Source organism: Alternaria incomplexa (assembly GCF_024043165.1).
Source record: "Alternaria incomplexa strain BMP 0042 chromosome Unknown scaffold_19, whole genome shotgun sequence".
NCBI classification, from domain to species: Eukaryota; Fungi; Ascomycota; class Dothideomycetes; order Pleosporales; family Pleosporaceae; genus Alternaria; species Alternaria incomplexa.
In genome coordinates this window covers 237135-255929 of record NW_026249868.1, presented here as the reverse complement: position 1 = coordinate 255929, position 18795 = coordinate 237135, and the positions used below count along the sequence as shown (strand labels likewise).

Genomic DNA, 18795 nt, shown 5'->3' with positions numbered 1-18795 from the left:
CGAACATTCTCACCCAGAGTGCGAGGTTTTCCCCGACCAAGAATTATGCCGGTGGGTCATCTGCATGAGTCGTCGCAACCCAACGCATCACCAAAGATCCTGATGATTAACTTCCGCCTCCGCGGGCATTTCCATCCCCACTATTCCTCACCAGCTATTTCTCCATCCAGACATACCTGCATATCCCCACTCTCGCATTCTGCAAATGTACACAAGCTAAACCGCGTTGTGGTCCTCGCACCGAATCCGAACTACAGACGGGGTAGGCCGTTGGCGCGCATGCTCCGCGTTTCAGATTTTCCAGCTTGACGTGCTGGCCCTGGCCCCATCTGCATGTCCCTCTTTGCTTTTTCGTTCGCGTGGAGGCGGAAAGGCGCGAAATACGGTTTCTAGCGGGTGATGCCGTTGGCGCGTTGGATGGGTGTTGCGGTTGCTATTGGGTGGGTTATTGATCCGGGTGTTGGAATAGAGTTTAAGGTTTGGAGAATTTTTGGTGCAGGTGGGTGGTGGATTGGGACGGCGATGGGGCTGGGCTGGACTGGGTGAGGATCTGCGAGGTCGATGAGGGTCGATCAACCAAACTTGATGGGAAGTTGGGCTGAAGGTTTGGGTAGGTACTTGAGTATATATTATGGGTTTGTCGCTGCTGTGTTTAAGAAGTATCATCAAGTCATTCCTTCTTATACCACTATCCTTACTGCTGGACATATCAAGTCGTCTTTTCTTTTTTTTTTGACCGTTTCAAACACATACACAAGCATATACACACGCGCATACTTAGTCGCCATACACAAAATGGAACGCACATCATCTCACGGTTCATCTACCTACGGCTCATCGGCCTTCTCATCAACATCGTCAAACAAGTCACGAATGTCGATAAGAGAACGCATTGGCAAGCCAAGCAAGGTATGTGGTCAAGATCATGACGAATGCGATGGGGTCCTGACGTTGCGCAGTATCTGTGGCAGACATTGCTGCAGTGCAAGATTCTATGATGGTTTGGCTGGGCTGAACTGTGGGATCATTGCACGTATAAAGCTGAAGTGCGAGAGAAATACAATGGAGGAGAAAGAATGTACATAACAGCTGCTGAGCGGTCGGGCTATCAGCAGGCTGCTAGTCAAAACAGAACAAGTTCCGTCGTTACAGAAGAATCAAATACTGTAAAATGCTTTGCCACTCTACCCACATTGTCGTCTTGATCTCTTCACTCTACTTCCATGACTACCTCACCCGTCGCAAACCTCCATCCACTGAACGGGCTGTCAGCGTAAGCATACAACTCTTCCTTCGTGACTTCATGTCCGTACTTTCCCCAAACACCCTTCCATATTCCTTTCGCTTGAACCTTGTACTTCGCTGGCTTGCGCTCAGGCATCCACGGCTTATCAAATATAACCTCAACCTCTTCCTCCGTCCCAGGCGCAATCGTGACAAGTGAACCCTGCGGCGGCGGCATCTTGCGATTAATTTGCAAAACAGTCTGCTCCACCTCCTCACCACTAACCGAATCGGTAACCGTGAAAACGCCAGTGTTGAGTGCGGAGGCGTCAAGCGGCGTATTCCACTTCAAGATCGTGTAAGGAGTACCTGGACTGGTGTTTTTGAGCGTAACGAGCACAGTAGGCGGAGACCGAGATATTTGGCTCATTGTAAACTCTAATCCCGGTATGCTGTTCGCACTGGAACTTGGATGCGGCATGCTGAAGTTGAGTGGGGTGGGAGACTGGTAGATGTAGAAGGCGCCGAGGAGAGATATGACGAGGCCGGTTAGAAGGACTGTACGGGTCGTCCAGATGTTTGCCATGTTAGCTTCTCATGTGGCTGGTTTGAGCAACGCGACGAGAGTAGGGGGGGTTGGATGTATAAGGCTGCTGTCGCAGGGACAGATAACCGCAAGTCTGCACCCGCGACTTCGCATTATGTTTACAGGCTGTCGCGTGACGACTGTGTTACGAGCGAATCATCTTGTCAGAGACAATATAAAGTGCTATCAGCCTTTGTACCTCCTTGCTCGGTACCTGCCCTGCTGGGGAGCGGGGTGCGCGGCGCTATACCCAACCTAGCTATGTGCCGGCGAGAACTCAATATATACTTCATTGCGCATCCGGGGTGAGACCGGCTATCGCTCAGAGGGGTGTATCTTCATGTTATATCGTAGAATGATGGAGGTTATCGGCAACTTGATGACTTTCACGTCTCTATGGTGGGTACTGTGCTGTTAGTGCCTTGGCGTGAGGGTCTGCCTTCCCTGGGCCAGGTTGGCGGGCGTGCCGGGAGGCTTGACAAGTACTCTACCATGGCACTCGCATATGAGCCCAGATGCCTATGCTCAACTTTTGAGACACCAACGACAGGAAACAGTCTCCGTACATGCATGGGAACCCATTTGGACCATCCAGCCGCCCAGCATGCTCGCTCTCCAAGGTGATCGCATCGTTGCAGCTGCCTTTGTCGCCGGCGCTGCGATTTCATCAACAAGCTCTATGACGCACCCACTTACTGCAACTAATTGAGACATGCCGCCAGTTACTCAGTCCTTGCGGAAAGAGAAGTTAATTTCTTTGGTAGCTATTTGGCCCCCAAATACGGGCGCTGCGCCTTGCGCAAATCCCCGGACTGGCAGGACGCCTGAAAATACGCCCGATCTGCAAGTCGTCTCAGATAAGGCTGGCGTCGCCACGTCCACTCGTGATTTATTTCCTTGGTATGCATCGCGCACTGCTTCGCTTCAGAGATGAAATCTACGACGCAATTTTCCGCCGTTCGCCAGGACGCTGATGACGATACACGAAGGAGCGCCGAATTTCTCCCCATGGCCAACAGCCACAGCGACGCCAAGTCCGAATCGCCCCAAGAATGGCCTCGAAAAGATCGCAGGACGACATTCTACGAGAAGTGGTCACCTTTCCCTTGGCGAGTCACTGGCGTCTTGTTGGCAATCCCTCTTGCGCTTGCCGGCATTGTCGGCCTCGCTGCGGCGGCGGAAACGGTATCGCAGGGATACATCATGGGACGAGACTGTTACCCGAACGGCCTTTGGAAAGAAGCCACCGGAGCAACATGGCGCATCATGGATTCTTCCTACTTCTTTACACCGAACTTGAGCTTCGGTGCTCTCACTTTTACGCAGGTAAAGGTCATCGATGTCGCATGGGACCTGATCATTGGAAGAGGCGGACAGCTTTTGTTGGCATGGGTGAACTACCGCGTCTTCAATGAGTGGCTGGTATATCACATGGAGATGCATCACACATCATACAAACTATACGCCGCTGTAGCCTTCGAGACAACAACAATGGCTACGCTCGGTGTTCTAGGGAAGGAATTCCTGGCTTATGGAGCGTGCACGTGGAAGCGCTTGTTCCGTTGGCTCGCTATCTTTTCGATGCTGCTATCCACCCTCTATGTAATCGCGTTCCCAACGTTAATGGCAGCTATGACCGGTTATATCACGACTTACCAGCCGTATATCGAGGACTTTGATGGCAATCTCATGGAATGGAGCAAAGCTAAGGACGTGGCTTACATCATCGAGGACGCGGATAGGGTGGGTTTGGAAGCACCGCTCATCGTCACAGCGGATGATCAGCCGCTTATTGATGCCGTTCACCATCGTAAGTATGCTAGGAGTATCTCTAGGTCTCAACTGACGTGTCTTAGACATGGGGCAGTTCAGCAATTGGAGTTACACATTCTTCTTTGTAGGAGATTTAGACACTAAAGTACCATCTGTTGAGATCAAATTCGCCGGCGGTTTCAATATGACCAATGGAATTCGGAACCCCAATATCACGGCTGACTGGGTGTTTGACGGCAACACGACATCGACGTTTCGCAGCCTCCGCATCGCAAGCTTTCCCACTGATGATTATGGATTAGACTCCAGCAAAAGTCTCAACAAAGATCCCAGACTTCAATACGCTTTTGAAACACGGCCAGATGCGAACCACTCCTACACCGGGTATTACCTGCTGGACCACGGATCTTGCAAGCCTAGCGAAACGTACCAATGGGGCTTCTCATACATCTTCCTCTTCATGGTATCGATATTCAATTTCGTCTGGGTCTGTATTATGGTCGGCATGTGGCTCGATACACGACGCGGATCGATGATGTATAGAAGTGGAAGGAGACCGGGGCTTTTGCGCAGCATTATGGATTACTCGGCTGCGATACGGGAGGAGTTGGGTGCGGAGGCGAATTACCTAGAGGAGGATGAGCTGAGGAAACGGTTGACGCAGAGTAGGGGCGCGCTCGTTGTGGAGAAGAGGGAGCTTAGGGTGACGAGGACGAGTACCGGGGAGAGGACCAAGAGAGGTTGGAAGCGCGGTTTGACTAGTGGGAGCACGTTTTGAGAAGCGAATATAATAAGATTGCTATGAAGGCTTCGTGGTATCATAAGAGATGTAACTAACTAACCCTCCATCTGCGGCGTTGCTCAGCCCCATTGATATCTCTCCTCGTCAATCATGGTACTCTCTTTCCAGCACTTTTCAACCCAGGCGACGCCAACGATTCTGGCAAGTCCTGTGATTTTGTTCTTCGCGTCCCTCGTCGGAGATTGCTCATCCAGCACAACGACATGTGTGACGCCTTCCGCGTTTATGTCGTCAGTTACCACGCCGCCCCCGAATTGGATGTAGTTTCTCGCTAGCCGTACTCTCAGCATACCATCTGGACGCCCAGTATCGTTCTGAACGGCAGCTTTCACCGTACCAAACATATGTGTCTTAAGATGCGCAAACGACTCCCCATGATCGTCCAGTTGATCCAGAAACCCCTCTCGTTCAAACGCCTCATCATCCTCTGGCACCGACACACCCTCCAGCAACTTCCTCATTTCGTCCACATCCGCTACATCGCGCGCATACGAATCCCCATGCTCATCAACATTATTCTCGTAGTCCAGTTGATCGTCGTCATGAAGATAAAACATGTGCCTGTTCGGCTCGAACGGGAGTAGGTATGGCAGGGGAGTAGCGTCTACCTCGTTCTGCCTGATGCAATCCTGGATCCAGACGGGCTTGACGATGTTGTTTGTTGCGCGTTTCTCCAGCGAGGCCACTTTGATTAGTCGCTTGTCTGCGACAATGATGAGGTTCTTGTCCATGGAGTCGCGCTGTACGATTTTGCCGCCGTTGGCTTTGACTAGGGCTTCGAGATCGGCTTTGGACTTCTTTGATGGGGTGATTTGCTCGGTCATTATGAAGAAGGTTAGGCCTTCGAAGATCTTGGATGCTGGGCCTGCGTACGGTGTGGTGATGGCGTCGCTGCCGACCACCGTCAACGGCTTCTTCGTTGTCCTGACTTTCTTCCTTCGGGATTGTTCGATCTTGAACTCTTTTTCCTTCTCATTGACCTCTGTCTCCGCTCGGCTCTTTACTTCCAGCCACTCTTGTGTTGAAAGCGCCTGATCCCATCGCTTATCTTTCTTGAGTTTTTGGAAGCGGGGAAAGCGAAGCGTGTATCCCATGCGGAATTTGTCACTATTCTCGACACTTGCTGCTTTGCACCCCAGGACGACGGAATCGCAGGGTTGGATATATTCATCTGGCCGCTCGTGTTGCCGATTCCAGTCGTCACCGCCCAGCTCGATGAACGGAGGCGGTTGTCGACGATCCCATTTATGCCACTTACCTTCCGTGCGACTCCTTATTTCAGCGTATTCTTCCTTAGTGAATCCACCACCGACCTTGAAAAAGGATTTACACAGTGGATTTTTCGCCACTATCGTGTCCTTCTCCAGCAATGCACAGAGGAAGGATGAGTGGGCGCCACCGCGACGCCCAGTGCCAAAGTATCCGCCGACAACAATGCAGTCGAGCGACTCGCCGTACTCTGACATGTATTCTGGCTTCACTTTCATCCAATCGTTGTTCCGTTGATTGAGACAGTACATGGAGCGCGGATTCTTTAGCACCAGACCCTCGGATGACTCTGCAACGACCTTCCGTAACTCCGGTTCAATCTCGGTATGCGAGCGTGCCTCGATGTAAGGATGGATCTCTAGACGACGCTTTTTGCCCTTGATAGCACTCTCAAGGGCGCGACGTCGATCGCGTAGCGTGTACTGTGTGAGTGATTTGTCGTTCAGATAGACGCAATCAAACACCCTAAACAATGGCCGCTGACCAGTATCCTTGTCGGTTTTATTCTCTTTCTCAGATATAGCTGCCGTCTTGAGTGTACCGAAGTCCACGATGTGGTCCCTGTCCATATCCCAGGTAATCATCTCCCCATCGAGGATAATGTTCCGTACGTTCTTTCCGAAGGCGTCTTCGATGAAACGTGTAAGTGCACCGGCCTCGTCGCCCTCGAAGTGTCTGCCGTAGAGGTATGCGTAGTCTTTGGCTTTACGTGACCAGAATCCAAAAGTCCTTCCGCCAGGTGCGTCGGGATCTTCAATCATATGGAGCTGCATGCGCTCCCCGTCGAGCTTCTCTTCAATCCAAAACGTGTCATCGTCTGCATTTGCTTGGAAACGGTTCACCAGTTTCTCAAAGTTACCTACTTTGTCCTGAAACTGAGCTAGCTGTGGCTGGAAGCATTGCATCAAGCTCAGCTCAGTGCTCTCGCCCTCCAAACGAATCTCCGGGTCGAAGAGCTCCCAGCACACTCGCCGCAGATTTGACGAGATATTGAACAGTGTTTCCGCGTCCGGATGCCAGATGTCGAGGAGTGTCTTCTCAGTAGCGCCGATCTTCATCTGACGAAGGATCATACGGATGAGCCAAGTCATCTCTTCCGCATTCATCCTTCGGTAGAACCGCTTGAAGATCTTGACTTGCTCCTCTTCGGCGCCAACCTGCGACAGCTTGTCCAGAGCATTGTTGACTTCGGCGATGCTCATGTCGCTGTACTCGGTCTTCATCTGCCGCATTGACAAGACATCGTAACATCGTCCAGGAAAGTCGCCCGCAGATGCATTCGAAGCTGAGCTGAGCTGGCTAGGTAGCTTCCATTCCGTTATGTGGTCGGCATCAATAGATTTGGGCTTCATGCTGGTGCACTTGATCAAAATCTTGGCAATTGCTTTCTCTTTCAGACCGTACATGGCTCGATCTCTGTCTTTTTCGGGAATCATGAGACGCATTGCGGGGTAGAAGTCGTTACCAACTTCCTTTCGCCAATTTGCAATATATCTTTCGATGATGTTGCGTTTCGCTTCATGGGGTGACAGGTTGGAGTGTCCGTGAGGCCCGACTCTTCGACGAGCTCCCACAGGCTGCTTCCTCTTCTGTGTTTCCATGAGTGGGTTGAAAAGGTCCGTGAACAGGGTATGGAAGCGGGGCGTCTTGTGGAGGTTCAGCGGCCGGGTAGGGTACTTGTCGTCGAGCTCATCGTCATGACCATACATGAGCGTGTTCTCCCTAACCGCCTCCTCATCCGGCATTGGTATATCTTCTGCCATTTTGGGTGCATTGGAGGAGTGCGTCGACGGGTGTAAGGTTTGTTTGTATATGAAGGCAGGGTCGTGGTGGTTGCCTGGAAGCCGCATTACGCGTGATCACGTGGCTGTCAGGCTGCAACGAGCTAGCGCATCTCCCAAGGCGTCACCCATGCCAGTGGGTACCTACGCCGTGATTCACAAGGCTGACGATACTAATCTTGGAAACTGGGGGAATTGCGACTCCACAACACTCGTTTTCCCTTTAGTCCTTCGTTTCTTTGCTTTCATGTCGCGCCAAAACACCTTTTCCAACCGCACTACTGTCCCCTAATTGTCCGTATACGTCATTATTACTCACCATCCAATGGACCGTAAATGAGCGCTGCACGTAAGCAGGGCTGGGTCCCGCAGTCGACCGGCGACACCCAACACAATGTACGGGATGCTGCGCTACAAGGTGCCGCTCGAGCCTTCTCCAAACCTCCCGCGAAACCGAAGCCTTTAGTGAACACGTATACTGGGGGAGACAATGGGGCTTTGCTCGCTGCAACCAAAGTCGGCACAGGCAATCCGGCATCCTTGCGGAGGGACCATACCGGTGGTTCCGTAGGCGTCAGTAAGCCGAACCTATCCCATTCGAACAGCACGGCATCGCTGAGCGTGCCTGACGATCACCCCGACCGCGTCTCGTCGCCCTCGAATATCGCGGCACGGCTTGCGGCAGCTCGACACAGCCCTCTGAGGCCTATACCCCAGGCCAAGGCCGTTGTTCCGCCCGCCATGAGCGAACAGCAGCCAAACGAGCGGGATGCACTGCCTCCCTCGGGCAGCGTAGGGAATGTGCTTGCGAGACTCGAGTCTCAGAAGCCCACACAACAGTCGCGGAAGAGGAGAGACAGCCTAGAGTCACCTGCAGCTGCGCGCAATGCCCGACGACCAGAGCCACAACACAAGGCCACCGACGAGACGCCCATACCGCCAACGAATTCGCTCGTGAAGATGTTTGAGCAGGCGCGACCCAGCACACCCACGAAGCAGCCTTCCGCACCGATACGCGTTGCGCAGAATTCACCACCCCCTGTGAAATCGCCCAAGCCACAACGTGCGTTCAAACTGCCTCCCGAGCCGAAAGATGATGCGCCGCTGCAGAGAGTCAGAACGCAGACACCGCCGCCCGTCAAGCCGAAACCGAAGCACAAGATCCAGCTGCCCCCACAATATGCTGATGGCAGCAGCGATCAGGCATACTTCAATACACCCAAGAAAGACCCTCTGAAGTCTCCCCCAATCGAACAGAAGCCGGTGCAGTTGGCGGCAATCAATACATCCACGTCCCCACCTTCAAAGCCGCAGCGGAGAGGTTCGCGGCAAACACGGCCCAAGTCGGAGGACACAACGCAGTCATCGTCCTTACACCGCCGCAGAGTGTCTGCGTCTGTAGAAAGCTATCAGTCACCGTCGACTCCCACATCTTTCAAGTCAGCCAAAGAAGACCAGGAGGAAGACGAGAAGCCTAGACCTGCTCTGCCTCCACCGCGACGATCGACCGCGCGGAAGACTGAACCTGCGCGAGCTGCGAACAAACTCCAGCCTTCAGCCCCGATACAGATCAAGCCTCGCACCCAGAGCCAGAACCCAGCCTCGATGGCTCCATTACAGAAGCTTTCGCCTCCGCGTCGACCAATGTCAGCTAACAGAACTGGGTCGCCTTCAGTGTACCATAACAACTACCAGCGAGAATCTGTCAAACAGATCACGCAGCACATGACTGGCGAGTCTCTGTCGAGCGCCATAATGGGCGCCGCCCTAGCCTCCCATTCTCGCAACGTCTCGCCGGCCCCTCGACCTATGTCAGTCGAGCCTCTTTTCCCGCCGCGCAAACAGCATCATCACCATTCGCCCTTCCACCGATCGCCCTCGCCGCCCAAACAATCCCCTCCGAAGAGCGCCGGCAAGCTGCGAACTACAATGCGCAAAGAACCGTCATCCTCCGATGAGGAAGACAACAAGGTCGACAAATACAAGAAGAAGGGCACACGCATTATGGGCATCAAGGGGCGGAAACACCCGAATAAGCACCATGAGGGGACACGAAAGCGATGGCGCGACCAGATAACCGAACGGGAGCGGAAACGTTATGAAGGTGTATGGGCTGCCAACAAGGGTCGTCACATACCCTCACCGGATAACGCACCACCCGACGATGACCCATCAGCCGATGTGCTGAATCTCCTCGTCAAAGAGATCTGGACGAGAAGCCGACTACCCACACACGTATTGGAGGAAGTTTGGGACCTCGTAGACAATAGAGGGGTGGGAAGGTTGAGCAGATACGAGTTCGTCGTGGGTTTATGGTTGATAGACCAGAGACTCAAAGGACGCAAGTTGCCCGTCAAAGTTAGCGACAGTGTATGGCAGAGCGCCAGGGGCGTAGGGATTAAAGTCAAGATCAAGCATTGACAATAGAGTAAACGGAGACGAGATTTAGAGAAGCATTGGCATGGCGTTGGACTTGATTGTCACTGTAGATCCTAGAGATACCCCTAATCGTAGTACAGTTTGTTTCTTTTGTTGATATACACACTATCATCATCTCTGGTCTTGTCCCTGTACTGCAGTTTTGTCTCCCATGCTCAGTAGCCCGGCGCTCCGAACGAAATTCGCAGTACTCCAAAACCCGCCGCTGAAGTCGAGATCGTACCAGTAGTTCACCGCGCAACAGATTCCTTCTTCGTTGCAGCTCTGGCTCACTTTATGGTACCAAAGTGCGGGTAGGTATAGCATGTCGCCTTCTTCCAGCGTTACTCGGAGTGGCTGCGAGTACTGGGAATAAGGCGTGGTGTTGGCAGCAGGCTGGTCCGGATCCCATGTCGCGAAAGGTACATATTCCTCCGGCTCATCGACCTTGATGACCAGATCACCCTTCTCTAGCGCACTAGAAGACGCGCTATCCTCCCGTTTCGGAGTGTAAGTCGCAGCCAGCACGCTCTTCTCATTAACACAACCCGCTTCTACAGGCGGCAAGAGGACAAAATGCTTCCGCCCCAGTATCTGCACGTAGATGTTCTCGTAGTTGTCCTTGTGTAGAGCAGTCGTGGAATAAGAGTTTCCGAGCCAGAAATTGATAGCGTCGGGTTCTTGCTCAAGTGCTATGCGTGCGAACGGTATGCTCTTGGGTACGTCGGCGAAGAGCGTAGAGTATTCGTTACGTAGATTATCGTTTTGGGTTTGCGCGTAGCGTGTTGGACCGCTGTAGTCGTTTTCTTGCTCTTGGCGTTGGATCTTGTTGAGGACGTCTTCAAAGGGCTCTTCGGTCTCATACGGTTTGACGAATATCGCGCCATCTGACGGGAGGGAGACGACTGAGTCGGCGTTTCCGTGCGGGGTGATTGCTACGTTGACGTTCTGGCCTTGCATCACGGACTTTAGGTACGAGGCATTCCATGTTTTTCTAGCTTTGAAGTCTTTGGCTCCGTTGCGGACGATGAAGGGGCGGTTGCGGGCGACGTGGCGCATGAATTGTAGGGGTGAGGGTTCAGTGGTGAGGATGTCGATTGTTGAGGGGTTGAGATCGTGGTAGGATGTTATCAGGTCTAATTGAAATTAGTATTAGTGGCGATGCAAGATCGTAAGATACATCGGAATGCTTCATGTTCAGTACGACGTCTGGGGCATATGATGTGAGAATGAGAAATCGCCAGAGGAACTAGCCGCGCGATTTGCATTGTGCTTTTAATCACTCAGACAGTAGAATGATATGGGGTTGATAGTATGAAGAGGAAAAGGAAGCACCTCTTACAGCATCTTGCAACGTCCCTTCCGCATCGAGACCAGTTGGTGCAGGCCTTCACACACGATCAGTGAGAGGGAGCACAATGATCTCATCCATGACACACTCACCGCAAAGCAGCCTGCTCTGGACTTTTTAGTCCCTTCACTTCATCTCCAGTGCGACCCATGTTTGCGCGTTCACATGAAGTCGCGCAAAGTTCGTGAAGTGGGATGCGTTATCGGGGTTAAGGTCTTACTAGCAACGGACCTTGCTCTTTTGGGACTAGCTTTTGTGTTGTACTCAGATCTTGGTGTTTTGCACAAAGTGCGCGCTTTTAGAGTATAATCTAAGTGCAGTAAAGTTATGTGATAAAGAATAGGATAATATATTCGCATTACAGTTGACATTGTGGCCGAATTGAGGGACTGAAAAACTTAGAGAAGAGGTACTTAGTTCCCAATCGCCTGTGGATTCCAAAATACCTTATTTGGATCTACCACTTTCTTAATCGCACTTAGCTTTCCATATGTCGCATCACCATAGTACAATCGATGCGCCTCCGCTGGTGTCAACTCTGGATCTAGATAATTCGGGTATGCCAAAAAGTCGCCATCGGGCTGTGCGTCTGTCAAAGCGGTATTGAGTCCTTGCACGAACGCTTTGATGCCAGACTCAAAAGGCGGAAGCATATTGGCCGAGGAACCAATATTCTATCAATAACGAGGTTAGCCAGCTGTTTAGAGAATACTGCCCGATAAGTGTTGTCTGAAGGGGAGAGGAGAGGAGTTTACCTGAAAAACCCAAAGCGAATCGCGATGCGAATACGCCGCACTATCAGGCGATGGAACATTGATCTGGCTATCCCTCCCGCCATATAGCGAGATATAAGTCTCCCATGGAGACTCTGCGCTTAATCCCTTACTAATGACATACCCAGCAAAGCTCTCCAGTGCGCGCCGTGTAAGTGGCTTTGCCTCTCTCGTAACAATGGACTTGGTGTAGAAGGTCTGGTGGTTGTCGTAGCCAGTCAAAGGCTCAACAAGAGGTTCACCTTCTGCGATATCCTGCAGCGCATCGAGCCAATTTCTGGTCGCGATCGTTGTGTTGTCGGCCTTGGGCAAACCCTCAAGCATGGCGCGAAGTACGGCGCTGGAGAAGTGTGTGCGGTCGCCAAAGTACCAGCCTCGGACTTCGAAGGTGCCGAATATGTTCATGTAGACCTCAAGTGTGATGTTACGGTCCATGAGAGGAGAAGATTGGGCAAACTTCTGCAACTGAAGAAGGACGTCGGCGACGGAAGATGGAGACTTCAGCGCGGAAGTGAAGTTCACGGAGTAGCTGACGATCTGTGCCGGAGCGGGCTGGGTCTGCAGGTAGAAGGTAGTCACGACACCGATGCTATCTGCAGCTCCACGCAGCGCGTAGTAGAGTTCGGGATGGGTAGTGCGTGTGACGTGAAGTTGAGTTCCATCGGCCAGTACGACGTCCATTGCCACGATCGTGTCGAGTGCAAGCCCTAAACAACATCACGGTCAGCTAGAGTCGTTACATATATTTGCAAAACAGCGGTACTTACCCCAGCGACGAGAAGAGTATCCGAAGCCTCCATGCGTATAGTGCCCTCCTATACCAACGCCCGGGTATGTACCGTGAGGCAGTGCGGCCTGACCTTGTTTATATACACCCAGTCCGAGGTTTCCGAGACGCACGCCGCCTCCCGCTCGAACGACACCAGTACCTTGTGATCTGTTAGTAAAGATCATGAAGAAACGAGTAAGCTACCTGCCTTTGTCCAGAGATACCTCATTAAACTTCTGTAGATCGATCGTCAAGCTACCATTCTTGCCGCCGAGAGAGTAGCTCCCGTACGAATGTCCTCCAGACCGGGGCTGAACTTTGATGCCAGCTGCAGCTGCGCATGTTATTGAATCGGAAACTTGCTGCGGAGTTTCTGGTATTGTCACGGCCACTGGGGTGTACTGGAGACGGAGGTTGAATGCGGTGGTGAGAGAAGTCCAATCTGAAGAAGAATTGAGAGTAGTAGGGACGGCTTTTGTGTGAAGGCAGTCCTGTAAGGCTTGGTGTTGTCGATTGACCAGATGGTCTCGCGGATCAACGAAATCAGCGATGGCCTTCGATACGAACAGAAATAGTAGAGATGTTGAAAGCATGTTTTCAGTCAGTTGCTCTTTTGCGACTATACCTCCGGGTTCCTCGTACTACATCTTATACAAGCACTCCGCCAGCACTACATGCCAAGTCCACCGAGCTCCGAAACATAATGCTATACCAATACTATTCAGTCCTCATACTTGCGAAGCAACCGAGCAAGCAATTGCCCGTTCCAATCTCGTAACAATTTCCGAATGAAGCTATTTGCTAGGTTTGGCCAAGTGATGAACTTCTAGTGAGAGCTGGCTAGAGCAACACGTAAGACGATTGGTGAAATGCAGTGGCTTTGCCTGGGGCATTGCGACGCAAAATCCCTGTTATGACGCGGAATCGGTACTGACGATGAAGGCATGTCGGCTAACACGATGCCAAGTCCTCCGACGGGAACTTCCGAAAACCTGATAGCGCTTTCCCATGCAAGAAGTCCACCACAAGTCGGCATCTTTGACCTCGATGATGGTCTAACAACAACAACACCGCGCCAGCATTGTGGACCGCCGCGGGCACGCCATCACAGACAAAAGATGCTAGAGCGATAGTAAAGCTCAGGATCCGATTGTAATGCCGCCACCATGGAGCACCCTCAACCGCTCCGGCTTTGTCCAAACCCTAGGCCGCAAGTACTTGCAACACTATTCTCCGAACCGATTTGCTAATACACCAACAGGTAGCGCGCTCACCGTCGCAAAAGGCTTTGTCTTCCTCCACGTATGCTCTTCCTACATTGGCGGCATATCCTCCACCAGCGGCATCTCTATGGTACCTACGATCCCCCATCACTATAAGGGCCACCCATGGATACTATACTCCTCGCTTCATCGTCGCGGTCGCAACCTTCGTGTTGGTGACATCATAACCTATAATCATCCCATATTCCCCAAGCAAAGTGGGTGCAAGCGCATCATTGGGATGCCGGGCGACTTTGTCAGTATTGTCACGCCGGGGCGCGGGGAAGATGATGTAAACGCGGTGGATCATGAGGGGAAATGGGCGAGCGTAAGGGAAGAGGTCATAAGAGTGCCGGAAGGACATTGTTGGGTACAAGGCGATAATCTGGAATGGAGTAGGGATAGTAGACTATTTGGACCGCTGCCGTTGGCGTTGGTCAAGGCGAAGGTATTGGCTGTTGTGCGGCCGTACGGGGAGGCAAAGTGGATTAAAAACGAACGTGATGTTGTGGATGTGAGGGAGGGGGAAAGAGAGTGGGTGTTGAAGTAGAAGGAAGTATCACGGGAGGAACAACACAATACTGGGGGGTAGTATACAAGGGAAAGAGTTATTCGGTCGAGGCAAGTTATATACCCAAGGATCCATCTAAAGAGCAAAAGAAAACCGACAACGCATCAATACGTCGAACAAGCTACATCATCAATTGTTGTCATTGGCTTGCCTTCCAGGCCAAAACAAGTTTCGAATCTCATCATCCTGTTCATTCATCATGTCCACAGTGGCCAGCTCAGCAGCAGCTTGAGCGCGAACGCGCATGCGCGCCAAGTTCGACATGCGTGTAAAAGTGGCTTCATCGTGCAGCTGAGTCAGACCAGGAAAGCCATAATACTCGGCGATCTCTTCTTCTGAGACATCGTCGCCACGACCGGCCAGCAATGCGACACGACGGGCTCGTGCTAACCTACTCGGCGCGATATCGCGTGCTGAGGCGATAGGTTCGGTGGTGTTTTGTGGTGGAGCCGGGTATGTGGTTCTCCCAATGATAGGGTCTCGAGCCGCAGACTGCGTAGGTCGTGGAGAAATGTTGTTGGTTGCTGAGGATTCTGGCGTCTGGCTGGTCTGTCCCCTTGAGACTGCCTCCATCAACGCCCTGTTTTCTTCCTCCAGTCGCGCTGCCCTCACTCTGGCTAAATACAACCTCGCATCGGCGTCAGTAACTCGGCTGCTGGGGTTCGAATTATGTGAGGATCTGGCTTCTTCAGCGGCTTCTTCAGCGGCTCGTAAGTTCGCCATAGCTTCAATGCGTGTCATCCTGATGCTGGGGACATCTGACGAGGCGTCCGACGAGCTGTCTTCTCCAGCAGCCCGTCTAGCTGCCATGCGTTGGCGTCTGCGCTCCCTGATACTGGGAATCGAATCATCTGACGAACGGTCTTCCTCTGCGGCTCGTCTATCCAACTGTTGAAGTTGCTGTCTGCTATCGCGCCTGATTCTATTCAGATCTGCCAAGTTTCGCTCGAGTGCTGCTGCTTCGGCACTGTCGTGTAGAAGCCCATCTTGAAGACGCGCTGCTTCCAGTTGTCTCATTTCAGCCACCGCTAAGTCATGCCTAGATTGCAGTCTAGCCCTTTCTTCTGCTCTTCCCGATACCCTTGTCTGATCGGCGGAGCTGGCTACAGGCTCACCATGAAGGGAGCTATGAGGCGGCCACGTACCAACCACCGTTTCGACTCCCTCAGCGTCTCTTTCCACGACCAGTCTCGGCCTTCGAGTGCGGTTCCTATCTTCTGCCTCCAAGACATCCTCAACCCGACTTCTTCGGGTAGTATCTGGTGTGCCCACAGACCGGGATACGACACGATCTGAACCGGGCGGTCGCATAACAAGTGCTGCGAGGGCCGCCTCATCCTCTCGTTCCTGAGCAGTCTGTCTCCGCCAATGGGCGATGTTCGCATATTCTGCCCGACGCCCCAAGTTCTCAGCATGGGTTGACCTTCTCGATCGCCCGCTGTCACCTGGTGTGTCTGAAAGCGGGATGGGGCGATGATTAAAGTTTACCGGTTGCGCAGGAATCGGTGTGCGGGTGGCTGTAGGCTCTCGTCCCAAAGCGACCTGAGTCGATCTTAGGTTATTTTCCAAAACCCTTAGGTTGTTTATCTGATCTTCTCGCGCACGCCGCAAGGTCTCATATTGTACCTGTATCCTCTGCTCCATGATAGCTTCTCGGGTGCGGCTTGGAGGATCAAGGTTCATTGACGGTTGGGGCACTGGCGCCGCATACAGCTCACAGCGGCAATTGGGACAAGTGCGGTTTCGTCGTCCATCGCCTTGGAGCCAGGTGAGCAGGCAGACAGCGTGGAACATGTGGCCGCATGGGCGAGCTATCTGTACCACATCCTCGGCCAGGTGTTCGGCACAGATAGAGCAGTCTGAGTCTTCTGGTTGGGCGCTTGCTGGTATGATGCCAGTCATGAAGAACTCTCCTTGGCTGCGGAGAGCGGGCATGTTAGACGGCGGTGTGGTGTTGGTCTGTGGGACATCACGCTCGTTAGAAGACGATGATGTATCATTGGGCTCCGGAGTTCTACGCCCGACGTAGGAGTCCATGTTCACGGCTGTGCTGGTTGATACTTTCAGGTGGGACTGGAGAGTCGAATGTGGGTTGAGGAGATTATCTGTTGAAACCCGGCGGGAATCACACAATATAGGCTCCTCTTTATTAGACTGTGAACAGCATTGGGCTGTGGCTGTACAGCACTGTGGCGAGATGGACATTCACAATGTAAGATCCTATGGGCAGGATCTATGACCTACTACTTTCACTGCTTCTTCTGCAGTCTTGGGTGAAATATCTGTCACGATGATCTGGGCTTTCGCGTCCTCAGGCCTTCACTCGCGACTCTAATTAAAAACCGGGGCTGACAAACAAGACATTTGATCAATGATTTCTATTGTATTCGTTCGATGTCTACACCAAACCGTTGATGGCCCCGTTGAGGTAAGCCCAACATTGATAGCCAACAACCCATCATTGACACTAGCTGCATCATGAACATTCTCTTTTCACCCCACTTCAAAGCTCAAGGGGTCTTATGTATTGTCTCTTCGAACGCGCTCAAGCTTCAATCGTACCCAAATCGCCCAAACCGCGCTCATCATTCTCCTCTTTCTATCATGCCTGATATCTCAACGTAACAAGTCTAGCTTGATGCCTCGGGAACATCGGTGCTATTGTCATCTTCTTGGGGCGATTCAGACCGTGCTTCACGAGAACGAAAGCGCTGTGTATTTGATGCAGCGGCCTCTTGTGCTCGCTGAAGAATAGAAGATGGCCTAGGACGCCCCGGGGGATGTTGCCTGAAGGCAGTAGGATCTGTTGATGCGGCCCTGAAGGGTAGTGAGTCATCATGCATGTGCCTCACGACAGTGCTAGATACGCGACGTGGATGTTGTACTGACCTTGTGTCTTCCGCGGCTGCATTCTGGTTGCCTTCAGAAGCAGGCTGAGCAGCGGCTACGGTATCAGAGCGCGGAATCAAAGCGGGTAACTCAGGCAACAACGTGAATCGGCCATCGTCGAAGGTTCGTCCATACAGCATGTTGCTGTCCGTAGCAGTGCGGGGGCCATCTGGGGAGAAAGGAAAGAGTGGGCTGTGAACTCTTGAGACGTCGCGGTGGAAACCTGGAGGGGAAGGATATACATAATGTGGTGACCCTAACGATCCATTCGAAGCCGCAGACAGGGGGGTACACCCCAAGTATCGCGCGATGGCGCAACATGATCGGTCGCCCATATAGTATTTCCTGTGCCCATGGTTCTTGGATCAGGAGGCTCGCGAGATGATCGTAGGTCAGTAACCGATGGGTCGGCAAGTCGAGGAATCGCGATTCGCAGCGGCCGATGCGCAGTGTTATCCTGCGGCCCAGGCGCCGGCCCACCATATAGATGTGCAGTGCGTGGGTCATTCCGCTCCCTCTCCCGTATCTGTTCCCTTCGCTCGATAGCGTTCATTGGAAGCTCTCCAGATGCTTCTAGGTTTCGGCCTATCTGTGTTTGTACCGCGCGGAGGCGTTCCAATAACATGAGCTGCTCGTCTCGGAGTGAATCAGTAGTGCGGGTAGCTAGGTCAAGCCCTGACCCTGGTAACTCGCGGACCCTGACAAGTCGTGCAGCCTCTTGTGGCGAAAGAGGTGGGATAGCTGCAACTCCGGTGTTGAGGCCTGGTACTTCTGACAGGGGGCGACGCTCCGCGATAGCACGTGCTGCTAGATCGGCTCGAGACTCGCGTGGTTGATTCGAGAGTCCGTTAGATTGAAATGTTGATGTTGGAGGTCGTTCCGGAATGAATGTTGGAAAGGGAATATCATCGGCATCAGAATGTTCGTCCGGCTCCGCCACATCTGACGGTCCATGGCCAGTTTCTGGTTCTCTAGCGGATGTAGTAGGCCGGCGCAATGCATCAGTCATTGCTATACTGGCCGCTGAACGACCAAGTGTTTGGAATCGCGAGTTGTTGGATGCATTCTGTCGCTGTTGATTTAACATCTGCTGATATTCAAGCATTCGATTCTGACTAATTGGCTGCTGACGACCATCTGCCGTGCTAGGAAAGCCTAGTTGAAACGGAGGAAGCCGGGCAGTAGGCAAATCTCGTTCCATCGTACCGCCTCGGGGGCTCTCCGATGACTCAATGCGATGAGGCGCGTATCCAGGTAGGTGAGATCCGGGAGCGACATGAGGTACTCGAGTGACGCTTACAAACCTTCGATCTAGAGCTGGGGCTGG

The 18795-nt window shown here is 52.6% G+C and overlaps 5 protein-coding genes across 5 annotated transcripts; 2 read left to right on the top strand and 3 right to left on the bottom strand.

Annotated features, from left to right (window-relative positions):
• Positions 1-1210: 1210 nt before the first annotated feature.
• On the bottom strand, positions 1211-1810 carry J4E90_010108 (uncharacterized protein; the record flags this gene model as incomplete). The annotated part of the gene is made up of 1 exon (XM_051439624.1): positions 1211-1810. The coding sequence occupies one exon, from the start codon at positions 1808-1810 to the stop codon at positions 1211-1213; it is 600 nt and encodes a 199-aa protein (XP_051286533.1).
• Positions 1811-2818: 1008 nt separating this feature from the next.
• Positions 2819-4361, top strand: J4E90_010107 (uncharacterized protein; the record flags this gene model as incomplete). Its single annotated transcript, XM_051439623.1, has 2 exons — positions 2819-3620; positions 3667-4361. 2 exons carry the CDS (start codon positions 2819-2821, stop codon positions 4359-4361), a joined length of 1497 nt encoding a protein of 498 aa, XP_051286532.1.
• An 83-nt stretch (positions 4362-4444) lies between these two features.
• LIG4 (DNA ligase (ATP)) lies at positions 4445-7417 on the bottom strand (the record flags this gene model as incomplete). Its single annotated transcript, XM_051439622.1, has 1 exon — positions 4445-7417. One exon carries the CDS (start codon positions 7415-7417, stop codon positions 4445-4447), a length of 2973 nt encoding a protein of 990 aa, XP_051286531.1.
• A 354-nt stretch (positions 7418-7771) lies between these two features.
• J4E90_010105 (uncharacterized protein) lies at positions 7772-9856 on the top strand (the record flags this gene model as incomplete). The annotated part of the gene is made up of 1 exon (XM_051439621.1): positions 7772-9856. One exon carries the CDS (start codon positions 7772-7774, stop codon positions 9854-9856), a length of 2085 nt encoding a protein of 694 aa, XP_051286530.1.
• Positions 9857-9985: 129 nt separating this feature from the next.
• J4E90_010104 (uncharacterized protein) lies at positions 9986-12658 on the bottom strand (the record flags this gene model as incomplete). Its single annotated transcript, XM_051439620.1, has 4 exons — positions 9986-10989; positions 11683-11878; positions 11960-12026; positions 12102-12658. 4 exons carry the CDS (start codon positions 12656-12658, stop codon positions 9986-9988), a joined length of 1824 nt encoding a protein of 607 aa, XP_051286529.1.
• Between the last annotated feature and the right edge of the window lie 6137 nt (positions 12659-18795).